Source organism: Apteryx mantelli, chromosome 28 (genome assembly GCF_036417845.1).
Source record: "Apteryx mantelli isolate bAptMan1 chromosome 28, bAptMan1.hap1, whole genome shotgun sequence".
Taxonomy (NCBI): Eukaryota; Metazoa; Chordata; class Aves; order Apterygiformes; family Apterygidae; genus Apteryx; species Apteryx mantelli.
The window spans coordinates 3,586,401-3,603,126 of record NC_090005.1 but is presented as its reverse complement, the minus strand read 5'-3'; the positions used below and the strand labels follow the sequence as shown (position 1 = coordinate 3,603,126).

At 66.0% G+C, this 16,726-nt stretch overlaps 2 protein-coding genes across 4 annotated transcripts; one reads left to right on the top strand and one right to left on the bottom strand.

Moving 5' to 3' along the window:
* The first annotated feature begins 1,351 nt into the window (after positions 1-1,351).
* ATXN7L3 (ataxin 7 like 3) lies at positions 1,352-10,838 on the top strand. 2 transcript variants are annotated; one of them, XM_067311904.1, is made up of 13 exons: positions 1,352-1,416; positions 3,677-3,789; positions 4,035-4,167; positions 4,846-5,017; positions 5,453-5,550; positions 5,979-6,001; positions 6,234-6,279; positions 6,595-6,626; positions 6,794-6,862; positions 7,252-7,295; positions 7,416-7,454; positions 7,908-8,041; positions 8,329-10,838. In XM_067311904.1, the coding sequence occupies exons 2-13, from the start codon at positions 3,739-3,741 to the stop codon at positions 8,475-8,477; spliced, it is 990 nt and encodes a 329-aa protein (XP_067168005.1). In that variant the 5' UTR covers positions 1,352-1,416; positions 3,677-3,738; the 3' UTR covers positions 8,478-10,838. The 2 variants fall into 2 exon arrangements, with proteins under 2 accessions (XP_067168005.1, XP_067168004.1); XM_067311903.1 differs by having other exon boundaries at positions 7,416-7,487.
* Positions 10,839-11,529: 691 nt separating this feature from the next.
* Positions 11,530-15,637, bottom strand: TMUB2 (transmembrane and ubiquitin like domain containing 2). 2 transcript variants are annotated; one of them, XM_013943340.2, is made up of 3 exons: positions 15,530-15,637; positions 13,700-14,269; positions 11,530-12,741 (listed from the first exon to the last, which is right to left on the bottom strand). In XM_013943340.2, exons 2-3 carry the CDS (start codon positions 14,242-14,244, stop codon positions 12,381-12,383), a joined length of 906 nt encoding a protein of 301 aa, XP_013798794.2. In that variant the 5' UTR covers positions 14,245-14,269; positions 15,530-15,637; the 3' UTR covers positions 11,530-12,380. The 2 variants fall into 2 exon arrangements, with proteins under 2 accessions (XP_013798794.2, XP_067168007.1); XM_067311906.1 differs by having other exon boundaries at positions 13,700-14,266.
* Between the last annotated feature and the right edge of the window lie 1,089 nt (positions 15,638-16,726).

Below are 16,726 nucleotides of genomic sequence, written 5' to 3'. Positions count from 1 at the left end.
CATTTTCTTCCCGGTTTTTAATTTCCCTGCCCCGTCCCCTAAGGGGAAACCGATCCCTTTTCTGCTGAATGTACCCAGCACCGTCGTGTTTTAGTGGATGTGTTTTTAGTACAAAAAAAAGACAAAAAAATACTTTTTTTTTTCTGTTTTAAAAAAAAAAAATAAAAATGAAAAATTCTTACAGCGCCGACAATTGGGGGAAAAGGCGTTTGCGCTGTAAGAGAATTGAACCTGAGTGCATTTTTGCACTGCCACAAAAACCCGGGATCCTTTAGATGGAAGTTCTTGTGAATTACATTAAAAAAAAGATCATCTTTTTTTTCTAATATTTAAAGAGTGTTTTTGTAGGTTTAAAAAAAATATGAAAAAAATCAAAAAAAAAAAAAATCCCAACTTCAAATTTGTATCGCTGAGCGGGACTTGGAGGCCGGGCCGGGTCCGGCCGGCCTCGAACTGTGCAGTTCCCCGGTTTGCTTGGGTTTCGGTTCTTTTTTTGTTGGTTTTTGAGTTTTTTTTTTTTTTTTTGTATAATAAAGTGAAAAATAATGTTTCTGTTCTCATGTCATTACTATAAAAAATAAAACTTTAGGAAAAAAAAAAACAGTCGGTGTGAGGAGTGTTTTTGCCCTGGGGGGGTCGGGGGCCGGGGCGGGGGTCGCTTTGGGGGGGCATAGGGATTTGGGGGGACCCATAGGGATATGGGGGATCCATAGGGATATGGGGGATCCATGGGGATCAGCATGGGGGGCCCATAGGGGCATGGCGGATCCATGGGGGTCAGTATGGGGGGACCCATATGGAAAAGGGGGGATTAGTGGGGTCGCCCCCGCGTGGGGCTCCCGCGGGGCGGCGGGGCCGGCGGCGGGGGGCGGGGGATCCCGGGGCGCCCCGCAGGGAGGCCCCGCCCCCAGACGGGGCCCCGCCCCCTTCAGGCTCCACCCCACCAATGGCCCCGCCCCCGACCTGGCCCCGCCCCCGGCGCCCGGCGCCCTCCAACAATGTGGCCGGCCCCGCGAGGTGGCGGCGGCGGCGCGGCGGCGGCGCGCTCCCATTGGCGGCGCCGCGCACGGCGGCTCCCCATTGGCGGCGGCGCGCGGGGGGGGGCGGGCCGTGCGCGCGGCCCGGGTGCGCCGCCCCGCCCCGCCCCTCCCCCTCGGCCGCCGCCGCCGCCGCCGGGGCGGAGGGTGCGCGAGGCCCGGCCCGCTCCGTCCGGCCCCGCTCGGCCCCGCTCGGCCCCGGCCCCGCTCCCGCTCCGCGCCCGCTCCCGGCACGGCACGGCCCGCCACGGCCCGCCACGGCGCCGCCCGCTGCCCGGGGACGGCGGGCGGCGCTGCCGAGCATGGCGAGCCGCGGCCGGGCCGCGCGGCGGAGCGGCGGGGGGCGCTGACCGGCCCCGGCCCCGGGCCCTCCGCGCCGGTGAGTGAGCGAGGGAGCGAGCGAGGGGCGGGGGCGGGCGGGCTGCTCCTCCCCCGCGGCGCCGGCCGCCGCCACCCCGCCCCGCCCGCGCCTGCGTCCCGGAGCCGCCCGGGCCCGCGGCCCCCGTCCGGCGCCGGGCCTCGCCGCCCCGCCGCCCCCGCGGCCCGGCCCCGCCTGGGGGCCCCTGATCCTGGAGGGTCCCCTGAACCCCCGGCCCTGCTTTGGGATCCCCTAATCCTGGAGGATCCCCCACCGCCCTGCCTGGGATCTTCCCCAATCCCGGGGGATCCTGCGGCCCTTCTCAGGATGCCCCCAATGCTGGAGGATCCCCCGTAGCCCCCAGCCCTGCCTGGGATCCTCCCCAATCCCGGGGGATCCTGCAGCCCTTCTCGGGATGCCCCCAATGCTGGAGGATCCCCTGTAGCCCCTAGCCCTGCCTGGGATCCTCCCCAATCCCAGGGGATCCTGCAGCCCTTCTTGGGATCCCCCCAACACTGAAGAATCCCCTGTAGCCCCTAGCCCTGCTTTGGGATCCCCTAATCCTGAAGGATGCCCCATAGCTCCCAGCCCTGCTTGGGATCCTCCCCAATCCCAGGGGATCCTGCAGACCACCCAGCCCTGCTTTGGGATCCCTCCAATGCTGAAGGATCCCCCATAGCCCCCAGCCCTGCTTTAGGCCCCCCCCAATCTTGGGGATGCCCCAGCACAGTGCAGCACCCAGCTCGGTGCAGGGGCCCCCCCGGCATCGCCCCCCCCGCACACCCACCCCGCCATCACCCCCCGGGTGCCGCCGCCCCGGCGCTGGCGGGGTGGTGGTGGGGGGGGGGCGTCAGGGCGCAGCCCCCCCCCTGCCCCGAGCTGGTGCCCGCGGCGCTTTTGTTCGGCTCCTCGAGGCCCGGTGCGGGGGGGCTGCCGCAGCGGGAGGCCGGCGGAGCCCCCGGCGCCCTGCCCGCACCCCGGCGGCCCCCCGCGCCCGGGGGGGGCCCGGGAGGAAGCGGCCCGCGCCGCGCGGGGAGAGGTTTGAAACGACGCCAGTTGGTGTTTCCTCTTTCTGTCTCCGAGGTAGAAAATCCCCTCCCCAGGCCCGGAAACGCGTGTGCGGGGGGGGGGGGACAACGGACGCCGGGGCCCCCGTCGCCAAGGCTGCATCCGGAGCCCCCCGCTCCGGGGTGACGGGGCGCGGGCGCCGGCAGCAGCGCGGGGCTCCGGGGTATCTTCGCCTGGGATTTTCCCCCCCTTCTTTTACCGTCCCGTTCGAGGGGGGCTCTGGCTGGCGGCTGGGTCTGAGACCCCCCCAGCCCCCCCCGTGGCGGGAGGCTCCGCTCGGGGGTGCGTCGCGGGGTAGCCCGTGCCCGCCGGCCTCCCGTTCGCCCCCGTCCCCTGCCTGCCGGCCCATCTCCCTGCTCCCAGGGAAGGTGATGCAGCAAAAACCACCGGCCCCCGGCACGGGGGAGCCTGTGACGTCCCGGCTGGGCGTTTGGGGGCACGTGCCGGGGGGGGGGGGGAAGTCACCCTGATCCCCACGTGCCACCCACCCCCCCTCCGGAGACTGCGCCGGGGGGGTCTGCCCGGGCACGCTGAGGAGCCCTGACGCCTCGGTGACTGCCGGGCAGGACGAGGCGGCTGGTGCCGGGGAAGGGCCCCCATGGAGGGGTGGGGGGGGATCCGCAGGGTGTTCCCGGCTCCGCCGTCCCCGCTGCGGCGGGACAGTGCGTTCCCGGACGGGCCGTGGCCGCCGGCAGGGAGAGGCCTTGTTTATCTCCATGAGAGCGCTTGGGAGAGGCCGTTTCTGCCGGGGAGAGGCTTTCGTGGAAGTTGTTCGGAGCCCGGCGGGGAACCCGGGAGCCCTGGTGCCCCCGAGAGCGCCCGGCCCGTGGGGGCCGCCTGCTCCTGGCGCCCCCCCTTTTGCCCCCAGGGCCCCCCTGTTATTTGCAGGGCTCCCCAGGCCGCCTCGCACAGGCCCTTCTCGGCCTCCCCCGCGTTACTTTTGCCCCGTCTTGCAAGGATTCGTGTTTGCACCCATCAGCGGAGCTGGGGGGGGTTAGGTGGTGCAGGGGGGCACAAACCCCGACCCCCCCCCATTGCTGGAGCGTTTAAGCCAAGGCTTTGCATGTCAGTGCTTGGAAATACCGCAGCGATCTTGGGGCTGTGTTTCTGGCTGACTCCTGCCCCTTCCCGTGGCCTGGGGGCGAGGGAGGCGGAGGGGGTCTCCCGGACGGATCTGGCTCTGCCAACGCGCTCCCTGCCTCTCGTTGTGCAGCGAGCGCCCAGCCTGTCCCGTGCTATGTGCGTTCAGCGTGACTTCTCCACGAGCATTTGCAAATGAAAATGGAGGATATGTCTTTGTCTGGCCTGGATAACAGCAAACTGGAGGTAAGCGGCCCTGGGGGGGGATTTACCGCCTTCCCCTGCCTTCCCCAGTGGCCGTGATGCCCTCAGACCCAGCCCGTTGCCCCCAGTTGTCCGCTCTGGCTGGTCAGGGTCTCCGTCCCGTTTTCTTCCGGCTCTGATCCGGACTGGTGCTGAGCCTCATGGGCCAAGCAATCTGCGGCCCCGTCAGGGCCTAACCCAGCCTCCTTCCCTCCGCTCTTACGGCTCCGCGTCCCCTCCTGCCCCAGGCCATTGCGCACGAGATCTACACGGACCTGGTCGAAGATGCTTGCCTGGGCCTCTGCTTCGAAGTCCACCGGGCGGTCAAGTGTGGCTACTTCTTCCTGGACGACACAGACCCCGACAGCATGAAGGACTTCGGTGAGTGCCTAGGAGGTTCCTGGGGACGGGTTCCCCATGGCAAGCGGGATGGAGAACATCCCATTCCCACTCGCAGCCGGAAAGGGCCGTGGAGAGGCCGTTGGAGGGACTGGTTATCACCGGTGGTGAGGACTTTGGCACAAAGGAGAAATGATGCAGAGGAAATTCAGTGTGCCGGGTGGTGGTTCTGCCTCTACGCGGGCATCCGTTTTGTGAACAGACGGGGTGACTCGAACCCTGGAAACGCCGGTGCGGCTGCCCCGAGTCCAGGCGTTTTGCCCTGGCCTGGGGAAGCCTCGTTCGCTTGGGGAGGAGGGCAGATAAGAGACCTTCCTGGCTGGGCTGCGCTCACAGGAGAGCATTGCCTCTGCCCTGGCCTCTCCTCTCCAAGGAGCCTGCCATCCCTGGGGAGAGCTGTCCGGAGTCTCTGGCTTGAGCCAGAGGAATCCAGAGGGTCCCTTTACCCGCAGGCGAAGCACCACCACCCAGGAGATGGGGGTTGTAGCCAGGGTTTCCCTCGCAGAAGAGACAGATCTTGGTCATTAACTTGCGTGGGGATTGTGGGGTCGTTAACTTGCACCCGGAGTGGTGGGTTTCCATTGGTCCCATCCAAGCAGGGATGGGTCAGGAAGCGTTGGGGCTCCCCTGGGGCCGGGCTGACGCGTGTGCCTCCCCCAGAAATCGTGGACCAGCCCGGCGTGGACATCTTTGGGCAGGTCTACAACCAGTGGAAGAACAAGGAGTGTGTGTGCCCCAACTGCAGCCGCAGCATCGCCGCGTCCCGCTTCGCCCCCCACCTGGAGAAGTGCCTGGGCATGGGCCGCAACAGCAGCCGCATCGCCAACCGGAGGTGAGCCCCGGGCACCGGTCTCAGGGCTCCCTCGGCCTCCTTCTGCTTGGGGAAACTGAGGCACAAGTGGGTGACCTGGCTCGGAGCTGGGCTGTGGGTCTGTGTCAGGTCTTTCTGCAGAGGACGGGGAGGAGAAGACCCAGGTAAACTCATCTCATCCTTGATGAGCGTGGGGTGGAAACCAGATGTCCAGGCTCCCCCCTCTTCTCGCTTTTGATTGTGAAGTTGTGTGTCCCTGTCTTCAAACCCGGGAGTCTTGGCTCCTCCGTGTTCCTTCCCTTGGCTGGGGACCCCCATGTTGTGTCTGGGGCTGGGTCAGACCTGGGACCCTCAGGAGTGGGTTTGGGGTGGGCATGGCAGAGCTCCCAGGGTGCAGGGGCGATCCTGGGTGGGGGTCCCAGGGCCCTGACACCCATTTCTCCCCTCTGCGTGCAGGATCGCGAGCAGCAACAACATGAACAAGTCAGAGAGCGACCAGGAGGACAACGATGATATAAATGACAACGACTGGTCCTACGGCTCCGAGAAGAAAGGTGGGAGCACGCAGGGGTGGCATGTGGGCACCAGCCTCACTGGGGGCTTCCTGGTCACCCTGTACCCCCTCGCACAAGGGGGACTGGGGAAAAGAAAGGTTTCCTACCCCTTCCGCCCCATGGAAAGGGTGGAGGACGTGTCCGGGCTGGCTGGTTCCCTGTGGCCTCGTGCCCCCTTCTCCGGGCGTTTGTACGGGGGTTAAAGCAGCTGAGTGTGGAACTTGGTGTCCCCCGTACCTGAGCTCCCTGGATTGTCTGGTCCCCTTTCTGCTGCTGTCACTGGGGATGGGAATGTCCCCTGTTTTGGTCCCGGCAGCGTGGGGATGCCCCACGTAGCTGAAGGGGGGATGTGGCTGCTCGTGCTGCAGCATTTGGGGTTAAATCAACCAAATAAAGTAAAAACCACCCTCTTCTCTCTCTTCCCCTAGCAAAGAAGAGGAAGTCAGATAAGGTGAGGAGCGTGGGGCCTCGTGGTGGCCCTGGGGCGCGTGGCGTTCCCGAGCAGGGCTGGGAGCGTGCTGGCTGCTCCCGGCCGTACCCCGGCCGCTTTGCGGGCAGGTTGCGACCACCTTTTGGGGGGCTGTTGGGGGGGGGCGGCAGGGAGATGGTGGGGGGCTGCCGGGGGGGACGGCGGGGCGCGGGGCCGCGTCGCTCGCCCCAACCGGGCCCCGCTCTCGTTGCAGAACCCCAACTCGCCCCGCAGGTCCAAATCCCTGAAACACAAGAACGGTGAGTGGGCGGGGCTAGCTGTTGGGGGGCGTGGCTTGGCCATGCAGGGGTGGGGCCACGCTTGGGGGCGGGGCTTGTGGCAGGGGTGTTAGCGAGGCATGGCGCTGCCTTGCAGCGAGGGGCGGGGTGCCTGGGTGGGCGGGGCACTTGCGATGGGGCGGAGCTTATTCTGGGGGCGGGGCTTTCTCCGAAATGGGGCTGCAGAGCTGGCTGCGGGGACGGAGGCTGGCGGCTCCTCGGAGGAGGTGCGGCGGGCCGGGGCCGCAGGACGTGGGCTGCGGGCGGGGGACCGTCCTCACCCGCCCTCTCTTCCAGGCGAGCTCAGCGGGAACCCTGATCCCTTCAAGGTGAGTCCGCCACGGCACCCATCCCCTCGGGACGCTGTCCCTGGCTGTCCCCTCCCGCATCCCTCCCCGCCGGCACCTGCGATGGTCCAGGTCTCTGGTGAGGGCTCGTGTCAGTCCGTCCGTCCCCGTCCCCCCCGGCCCTGACACTGCCCTTTTGTCCCCCGCAGTACAGCAACTCGGCGGGCATCAACTACGAGACGCTGGGCCCCGAGGAGCTCCGGACGCTGCTCACCACGGTGCGTGGCCCCAGGGGCCTGCTGGCGGCCGTCACCGCTGCGGCTTGGGGGGTGCCGCCGGACCGGACCCTGGGCAGACGTCTCCGGCAAGGAGAGGCGGTTGAGGGCGCGTAGGCAGGGCGCGATTCCGGTGTGGAAATCTTGCCCCAGTGCATCTTCGCCCGGAGAAATCCCTGCACTCGGCTGGGCAGCAGGTCCCGATCCTGGGGCCATGGTGACCCAGGGTGGTAGATCCGGTTGATGTGGCTGGTCTCTCTTGGGGGTGACAGGACAGCTCTGGGGGGGGGTAGGGTGCCCGGGACCATCTCCCTCGGGCCGGCATGGTGGAGCACAGCCTTGGGGCTGAGTGGCTGCTCGTCCGCCCGCTCACCCGTCCCTTCTCTCCCCAGCAATGCGGGGTCATCTCCGAACACACCAAGAAGATGTGCACCAGGTGAGAGCTCTCTGGGGTTTCCTTGCTCTGGGAAGGGCTCCCTAGGGTGCCCCGATCCGCATGGGAGATTGAGGGGGGACAGCAAAATGCCTTGACTCAGCCCCGTGTCTCCTCTGGCAGGTCCTTGCGGTGTCCCCAGCACACGGATGAGCAGCGGAGGTCGGTCCGGGTTTACCTCCTCGGTCCCTCTGCGTAAGTGAGCGCACGGATGGGGTCAGTGAGGGCCGGTGTCCCCGTGCGGGGATGGGGACGAGGCTCTGTCACCCGGTGCCGACAGCCTGGCTGTGAACAGAGATCGTGGGGAGGCTGCAGGTGGCTTCTCTGCCCCCAGGTCCGGAGTGGGGGTGGGGATGGGACAGGGGCAGTTGCGGGGGGGGATTTGGGGTGCAGAGAGGGGACAGGAGCACGGGGATCCGGCTGGGCTGGCGTCGGGATGCGCAATCCAGCTGTGAGCCCGGCCACGCTGCGGGGAGCTGGATCGAGCCCCGAGCATCTCCCTCGCACCGACGAGCGAGCAGGGAGGCCGGGGGGGAGCCGGCACCCCTGGGTGCAGCACCACCGGCTCCGTCGCCTGGCTCCGGACTCGGGGACACGCGTAACGCCTCTGCCTAGGTCCCTCCCCGAGGCGGAGGGCAGCGTGGAGAACGACAGCTTCGACGTGGCCGAGAGCCAGGCCATCATGAGCCGGCTCCAGTGGGACGGCTCCTCCGACATCTCGCCCTCTGACTCGGCCTCCTCGAAAGCAAGTGAGTATTTAAGTGGGATGAACCCTGTGGCACAAACCCCTTGTGTCCCCGGGATCTCCCCAGCATGAGAGGGGACAGACTGCGGCTAGCCGAAGCCACCTCAAATGGTCCCTAAACCAGCTCCCTCTGGGTAATTGTCACCCATATTCCTGGGTGTGGGAACGTCCCCTAGTTTAGGGGTAGGTTTCCCTGGCTAGGGGCTTCTGCTAGGAGGATCCTCTCTGTTTTGGGGGGGCTCCTGTTGTCCCAGCCGTGCCCCAGCATCCCGTCTGCTCCCTCCCGCCCAGGTACGAACAACTCGGAGTCTCGCAAGACTAAGAAGAAAAAGCCCCACCTGGGGCTGGTGAGCGGCGCCCCGGGGCTCGGCTCCAGCAAGAAGAAGAAGCCGAAGCCGCCTGCGCCCCACACCCCCAGCATCTACGACGACATCAACTGAGCGCAGCGGAGCACGCCGTGCCGACGGGGAGGACGGATGGACGGACAGACAGGCGGCCGCGGGCCGGGGCAGCCCCTCCTGCCCCGCAGCCCCTCCCACCCCGGCTGGGGCAGCCCCGCGACTCGGACACGAGCGGGTACCCGGGGTGCGGAGGATGGAGGACTTGGCCGTCGCCGCAGGGGGTGGCAGGGCGCCGGGGAGAGGGGGCTGGATGTGGCATTCCCCATTAATGCCCCCCCCCCAATCCCGCCTCCCTCCCGGTGCCTCTATTTATTCTGTGACGTAGTTTTTGTACGTGGGGTCTGATCAGGGCTCTAAGGGGGGGGGGCGTCTCGCTCGGAGACGGGGGCACAAACCCCCTTCCCTTTGCACCACCTACCCAAAAACCGGCTGCAACTGCCTCCCACGCTCCCTCCTCCAGAGCACCCTTACCCCAAGCAGGGAGGGGGGCAACTGGGGCAGGTTCGGGTCTCTGGGGCAGCTCCGGACCAGGCTGCTGGGGTGGGTGTTGGGGGCAGATTTCCTCCTGCCCCATCAGTTTGGGGTCGGTGCCTGGCCCAGAGCTGGTGCCCCAGTCCATGCCCCGGGCTGGCGCTCGCTGGTCGGGCTGGCTCAGGATGGGGTGAGTGCGTCGGGGGAGCTTTTCCTCGCTCAGAGCAGACAAGTGGGGACCCCCGAACCCCGAATCCGCTGTAACGAGCTGGATTCGGCTGCTGGCGGGCGTTTGGGGCCTGCGCTGGGCTTGCCCCACGTCTCGGCTCTCCTGGCCGAGGGTCCCGGGGGGGGGTCTGCATGCTGCGTCCTTTGGGGTAGTTCCTTTGTGTTTGGGGCTGTTCGGGGGGGGGCATCTGGGGCTGTGTCTGGTTGGGGAGGGCTGCTCTGGCCGACCCTGCTCAGGACCGGCCTGTTTTGGGGAAGGGGGACCCCAATCTGCCGGGGGTGCCCGGTTAGGCTGGAGAACGTGCTGTACCCCACGCCGTCCGCAGAGCGACGGGGGGAAGCGCAGCCGAGCTCCGAGGCTGATTTCTCCCCTCTCGTTGTCCTCAGGCTGGTGGCCCCGGGGCAGGTCTGCGCCCCGGCCTCGTGTGCCCGGGGACCTGTCGCTGCAGTCGGGGCTGGGGGGGTCCTTTGGGTGGTGGCTGTTGTTTGTCCCCCCCCCCCCGTGTGGCCCGTGGGCTCCGGGCTCGGGCTGGAGGGTGCCTGCAGGGACGGGGCTCCCCGGGCAGCCTCCGCGCTGGGACCGGGGCCCTGCTGTGCTGGCACGGGGGGGGGACTGGTCCCTCTGCTCCCTCGCTCGGCTGCCGCTGGCCGGATCCAGGCCCCAGGCCTCTTGCAGCCTGGTTTTACCCCCCCTTCCGGCTATTTTCCATCGTGGAGATGCAGGAGCGCGTCCGGGCGCCCCTGGGCGCTGCCCGCCGGGGCTGCGTCGGGGACAGGGGTTTGCTCAGCTTGCGTCCCTTGGCCGCGGCCCCCTCCATCCCTCCGGCTGTCTGGCACCTGGGCTTTGGCCGTAGCATCCGTGGGGAGCTGTTGCCTGTCTGTCCCCTCCCCGGTGCCCTCCCGGCGGAGGCAGCGTGGCTGGTTCTTTAGTTGGGTCTTGCAAATTATGGTGCTCTCGATTCTGGATTCACTTTTGTTTTAAAACTGCTGCTAAAGGATATTGCTATGGTTGGGGGGGGGGATGCAGGGGGTGGCCCACAGAGGCCTGGGCCTCCCCCTGCTCCCTCCGTGGGTCTGTGCCGCTGGGACCGTGCTGGGGTTGGCCCCAGGCACCCCAAATCGCTTGGGGGGCGGGGGGGGGTGTCCATTGCCAAAAGGGGGCTGCTCGGGGACCTGGGTCCTGGCTGCAGCTCTCGCCTGCCAGCGGCCGGTGCCGGGTCCCCATGCGGCGTCGCGGCCGCCCCAGCCCGCCGGGAGCGCGCGTAGCTGGCCTTCGCGTGCGCCGGGGCCGGGCACCCGCCAGCGCAGGCACTGCTCCCTCCCAGGCCTTCAGCTGCTGCTTCGCGGCCGGGGAGGGGACGGCGAGCGGGGACGCTTGGGGGACGGCGGGACGCACCAGCCCTGGCCGCGATTTGGGGTCCAAGGGGCTGGCGTAAGAGGGGGGTAGCGGGGCCGGCGCGGGGAGGGCTGGTTGGCGCCGACGTCGGACGCGTCCCGGCCCCTTCGGGTTCGCGTCCTTGCCCCCGTGGCAGGGCCGGCGCCAGCGGTCGCACGGGGACGTACTGTACTGCGTGGGCTTGAGACTTTTATTTTTGCATACGTAATCCATCCTGTACAGGTAGTTGAGCCGTTGTAAGGTCTGTGTATCCCATTAGTGGGTTGTGGCTGCCCCTGTAAATAAAACTGCATCTTGACTTGGTATCTCCGGCTTGTGGCTGCGCTGGCCAGCGGGACGCGGCGTCCGTAACCCTCGTGCCGGGCTGAGCCCCTCCGTGGCTTGGTTCAGCCCCCGGCGCTGCTGCGCTGAGCACTGCTGCTTCGTGACACGTGTGCGCGCGGGTGGAAAAGGCGCCGGTTGCGTGGTCGGGGCAGGAGGATGCGGCGCATCGGGGAGCGCCGGCCCCGGCCGATGGCTGGGGCAGCCCCACGGCACTGGCGCGCGGGACCAGGCTGACGAAACTAAAGGTAGGTCTGATTCCAAGTGTTTTTACCCAATTTAGGGGGGGAGGGAACGGGATGGGACAGCAAAAAGCTGCGGGAAGACAGGGTGTGGAAGGGGGCCATTCCCTGGAGCTGGTCTTGTCCTGAGCGCTGTGGGACGCATCCTGCAGCCCTGCGCGAGCCAGGCCAGGCCGATCCCCCTCCCCGGGTGGGTTCCTCGCCTGGCGGGGCCCCCGCGCCCCCCTCCCCTTGCCCGGCCCAGCAAGGTGCCGCACGTCTCCCGCCACGCGCCCAGTTTCACCTGGTTGAACAAAATCCACGCCGGCGCTTGTATTTATAAATGCATACTTCTTAAAAGTGCGAAGAGCATAAAAATGTTTTGAAGCTATCCGTGGTTTTGACAGGCAGACGCCCCCTCAAGCAGCAAGGAGAGCGTTGGAACAGCCTCAGCTACAGTTACACCTTTTATTTGCTTTAAAAAGTCTCTCTGAGAAGTTGTAGCCTGTTCTGGTGGGGGGCCAGAGAGTCCCCTGGTCTCTAGGGGCAGAAGCAGTGGTTGTACTTGATGCACCACTAAATGAGCAGCCACGATCCTGCCCCAGAGAAGGGGACAGGCGCGACGTGGCCCAGAAGTGCATGCAGGGTGCGATACCGCCCTGAGTGAGCGCGAAAGGCAGTGGCAGCGGCGGCACGAGAGGCAGGGCTGCGTGGGACCGCTGCCGGACGCGGCGTGCTGGCTGGGCCGACGTGCCGCGGAAGCGAGCCTGAGCATGCAAAGCCACCGCGTTCGCCGGGAGAGGAGCGAAGGGCAGCAACCGCGTCCGGCTGAGCGAGACCTGCTTGTTTCCACCTGCCCTGTCCTCCTCCTCCTCGGAGCCGTTAACGTGACGCACGCGAGGGGAGCGCGGGAAGGAGTCTGTCCAGGCTGCCCTCCCCTCCCACGGCAGCGGTGCCTGCACACGGGCTGCCTGGGGCCGGGAGGGTGGAAGAAAGCGAGTCCGAGCAGCTGGAGGCAGCACAGCCCAGCTGTTCCTGCCGGCAAGGGGACACAGTCGCGTGCAGCAACAGCGAGGCAGCGAAGGACACGCCAAGCTCAGGCCTCGCTTCTGCCCTGCCGGCCACTCACTGTCCTTCGTCCCTAGGGAGCAGGAGGCTGCTCAGCCCCGGCTGCCAGTCTCTAACGTCGCCTGTCACAGCGTGGTTAAGAAAAGCCCTGACACAAGCGCTGTGTTCCCAAAGGGCCAGCGGGGAGGGAGGCTGGCTCGCCTCCCCGAGCCCCTTTCCACGCCTCCCCTCTATTTCCTACTGGCCGTACATCCCAAACACCAGGAAGCTGAAGAAAACGGTCACCCCGATCAAGGAGACGGTGGCCGGCGCAGTGAAGAACTGCCGGTAGTTGATGCGGAAGTACCAGATGACGGCCAGCATCACCATGATCACCGGGATCATCAGGTTCCCCATGTTGACGGTCACGCCGCTCGCTTCGGGGGGCGCGGCGATGGGGTCGGGCAAGGCGGCAGCGGCGGCGGCGCTCTGGGAGAGGTGGCAATGGATAACGCAGTTGTCCGTGATGTTGAGAGATCGCAGCGTCCGTGCCTGGTCCTGCAGGAGTTGGCCGCGATAGATGAACTTCATCTGGCTCTCTTGGCCTGGGAAATATTTGCTTTTGAAGGAGAGAGAGGGAGAAAGAAGGTTAGAAACGCGGGAGCATCAGTCCAGCTGAAGCGGGCTGTGATCAGAGCGAACCCCAGCCGCAGCAGCGCTGCTACATTTGACTTCTGGCTCAAGCGGGGGCTGCCCAGGCGTCGGGTGTCGGCAGGCGCAGGAAATCCCTGTCTCGGCACAGCCGAGCTGTTTGCGGCACAGTGCCGGCTGCTTGCTCGAGCAAGGCGCTCGCCAAGACCTGCGCTCGCCCCACCGAAGCGAGACACGAAAGCTGAGCGCAGGCTCCCTCGGCAGGGCTCCCCTCGCTGCCCGGCCGTCCTTGCTCTCGCTCGCCAAGTCTGGGCAGCACCTGACACCGCTGGGCCCTGGTCTGATAACGCGCTGTACAGGAGATAAAGCCTTTCCCGGAGCGCATGGGAACCAGTCAAACTCGGGAGGCTTCTTGTGCTGTTCCCGAGTTGAGATTATAAAAGATGCCTGGCAGCAGACCCAGAGCTTTGCAAACAGAGACGATGAAGTTCCCTCGCTGGCAGGGGCCCAGGCAGGGACAGCGTGGCCAGCTGGGGACCGGGACGCTGAGGGATAGCAACAGCGCTGTCACCATGTGCCGCCTCATCTTTTAACCTAAGAACCTCCTCGTCCGGAGAAGCAGCAGCCTGCAGCCCTCTTGGCAGCGTGACAGCGGTACTGCTGTAGCGAGAAGTCAATGCGAACCCTCCGCAGATTTAATGCCTTTATGCATCGGGACCCAGGAGACCTCGCTCACTCCTTGCTCCGTCCTCGGCCTCCGTGCCGAGAGAACGAGGTTCTCTGCCACAGCACTGCGCGAGCCGGGCTGCAAGAGCGCCCACAGACCCTTATACAAGGGGGGCAAGAGCCCCAGCAGGAGCGGCGAGGAAGTCTCCCCCTCGCCGCGCTCCCTCGAGGCTGCGCGTCGCCTCTCGCGTGGGACTTACCTCTTGAGGCCACCCACGGTGTCCTCGGGCCTCACTATGGCCACCTCCTCCGTGTCGTTGAGGAACTTGAGCCGGACCTTGATGAAGCCGGCGCACAGGTCGCTCTCCTCCGGGGCGGGCGGCCCGCGGCTGTCCCGAGCACTGGGCTCGCTGCCCGAGGTCCTTTTGGGCAAGCTTTGGATGTCCAGCAGCTGGTCAAGGCTGGAGTCAGAGGGGCTGCTACCGTCCCCCTGCTCCGGCGCCAGGCCCAAGTCGGACGTGGCCCCCCCTTCCTCTTCTGCTTTTTCCTCTGCGGTTTCGGGGACCCTCGCGGGTTCGGGGGGCTCGGTCGCCCCCGCAGCGCCCACGTACCGTTCGACGTGGCTGAGCCGTATCACAGCCGCGTCCCCCGTGGCCACGATAGTTCCCAAGAGCTGGTTGCTGCTGTCAGCAACGTACGTAGAGAGCCAGGCCAAAACCAGAGCCAGCGCCAGGACCACAACGCCGGCCACCACCGTCACCTCGTCCCCCACCCCTCTGATAATGGTTGCGTCGGGGGGCTCCATCTCCGGGCTTCTCGCAGGAGCTCTGCTGCAAAGCACAAGACAACGAAAGGATTCAGCTGCAGCCTCTCAGCGGAGCGGCTCCAGGTAGGAGCTGGGGGAGGGCAGCACCGGAGGGATGCGGGCAGGACAGGAGCAGAGACGCTTGCCCTGCTTTAACATTCCCTCCTGTCCCCTCAGAGCAAAGACACCCGACGCAAACGTGCGGCTGGCGACCGATTTGCACGGAGAGAGGGCAGATTGTGCCACGCTGGTAACCCATCGGGCCCCTAGCGCAGGGAAAACGAGCTGGATGTCCTAACCCCGCGGCGGTTTTTCTCCGAATCGCCCGGAGCGGGCTGCGACAACGCCAGGTAGCGAGCGCTCCGGAGAAGCCACGTTTCTCCCCCTCGGCCTGCTGGCTCCGGCTGGCTGCTTTCCTTCGGGCTGAGCTCTGCCACAAAGCCCTCGCGCCGGGCGTAAAACGGCTGCGCTCCGGCAGCACAGACCTCTGGCCTACTTTGTGGCCAAGCCTGGCTTTAGCAAGACGCGAATAAATCCTATAATTGCTTCAATTACACGAGAAACCGGAGAGGAAGAAAATTTCCTTACTGCAGACGCTTCTCCCTGATCCTGAGGTAGCAGAGGAGAGACAGAAAGCTATAAACTGGTGAAAGCTAAGCAAGAAAACCAAAACCACCTGTAGGGGAAATTAAACATTAACCTGTTTTGCGAAGAGCACACCGGTCACTGCGCTTGGCCTCGCGCGGCCCCGGAGGGGAACGGCGAGGGGCCATCCTTCGTGGGAGGCCAGGGCAACGTCACAACCAACACGGAGCAGTTCCGCGGCCAAGACACGGACCTGGAAGCCACCGCTTGGTTCCCGCTCCCGCGTGGCTGCACACAGGCTCTCGTCCCTCACCTGCCAGCGCCGGGAGCGTCACAGCGCCAGGGAAAGGTCCAAGTCCTCTGGTTTTGTGAGAGGCGGCTAGCGCGCCAGAGCAGCGACACGGCGACGCCTGGACGGGGCGGCCCTGCCGAGCTGGGGAGCTCTGCGCTGGCAGCGGAGGCGACAGACCCTTCAAAAACCCAGGGTTTCTTTTGGAAGACAAAACTTACTGCTCAGGAATAATTACTTAGCCTTCCCACTGCGGAAGGAGATTGTATCTCTTCCTACGTGCCAATTAGGAGTACAACATCTGTAATTACAGCCTGAACTTGAATCCATCAGGAGAGGAAGCGAGTCCCTGCGTTACCAGGTCACCGGGAGCGCAGTTAGGGCCGCGGGACGCACGGGGACCGCGTTTACCTTGCTCCGGATCAGGCGGGGATGCCGGCAGGCTCCCTGGAGAAGCGAAGCCGCTCAGCGCCCTGCCATCGTCACCACGCCGGGCCCGGGCGCTCGCTCCTCTCCTCTCCTCTCTGGCAGGGAACAAGGAGCAGAACGACAGCGCTGTGTTGTCTCTCCAGCCAGGCAGGGCGCGGAGGCTGGTTAACATTCACCCTGCCTTTATCGTGCACCACTAGGACCTGCCGCAACCCCCCCGCCCCCCCCCCTCGCTGGGTCAGGGTGCGCCTGTTCGCACCGGCGCCACCCGCTTCGCTACAGCGCTCGCGGGGCCCATCTCCTCGCCCCGGGTGCCTGTTCTCCTATAAACCCGGGCCCGCTCGGCTCACGCTGAGCCGTTTTACCCTCCTCAAACGCGGGGGCTCCAAAGCCCCGGGCAGCTGGGCGGACAGAGCCCCTGCAGCGAGGGGCCCTCGCGCCTGCGGGGCGGCAGCTTTCGGGCTCCTTTCCGGGGGTCCCGGAGGCAGGGAGGGCGAGCGGCGGAGAGGTGTCACCCCGGCGCGGAGCTGGGACCTCAGTGGGGAAGGGACTGGGAGCGGGGATAACCCCTGACAGCAGCAGGGAAGCGGGAAAGGGGGGTAAAGCTTGGCGGGGAGAGGAGACCCTGGAGCAGGTGGAGGGGCAGAGCCTCAGCTGGGCAGAGTTAAACCCTTAGGGAGAGGAGGGATTTGGGGGGGGGGGGGTTAAACCTTTATATTGGGGGAGGGGGGGAAGGTTGCTAGAGGCTGAGAGAAGCAGGTGATGGATGGCGTGAGATGTGCTTTTGGCTGGGGGGGGAGGGGGGGTCAGCTCCAACGGGAGGAAAAAAATGGTTTGTACATGCACATGAGTGTTATCCTGGGGGGGGGGGGCGAGTGCTTGGCTGTGCGGGAGGGTCGAAGGGGGAGGGTGGTTCTTGGAGGGGGGGCACTGAGGGGGGTGGGGGCACTGGGAAGCCATCGAGGAGGAGGAGAGACCCTCAGATCCGCTGTGGGGCCATGGGGGGGCTTTGGTGCGCCGGGGGCAGTGGCAGGAACGGGGGGGGGGGCACTAGGGAAGCCCTGGGGTTGATGGAGGCACTTAGGGGATATGGGGGGGTGCTGGGGGGGGTGGAGGGTGCTGGGGGGGGCACTGGGAAGGCCATGGGGACACTGGGAGAGATGCTGGGCCCTGGTGGGG

Bases quoted from the DNA above. Each gene is read 5' to 3' on its own strand.
- ATXN7L3 (XM_067311903.1), top strand. From the start codon at position 3,739: ATGAAAATGGAGGATATGTCTTTGTCTGGCCTGGATAACAGCAAACTG. The intron at 3,790-4,034 runs GTAAGCGGCCCT...CTCCTGCCCCAG, and splicing joins TGGATAACAGCAAACTGGAG to GCCATTGCGCACGAGATCTA. The intron at 5,018-5,452 runs GTGAGCCCCGGG...CTCTGCGTGCAG, and splicing joins AGCCGCATCGCCAACCGGAG to GATCGCGAGCAGCAACAACA.
- TMUB2 (XM_013943340.2), bottom strand. From the start codon at position 14,244: ATGGAGCCCCCCGACGCAACCATTATCAGAGGGGTGGGGGACGAGGTG. The intron at 12,742-13,699 runs GTAAGTCCCACG...CTCCTTCAAAAG, and splicing joins ACCGTGGGTGGCCTCAAGAG to CAAATATTTCCCAGGCCAAG.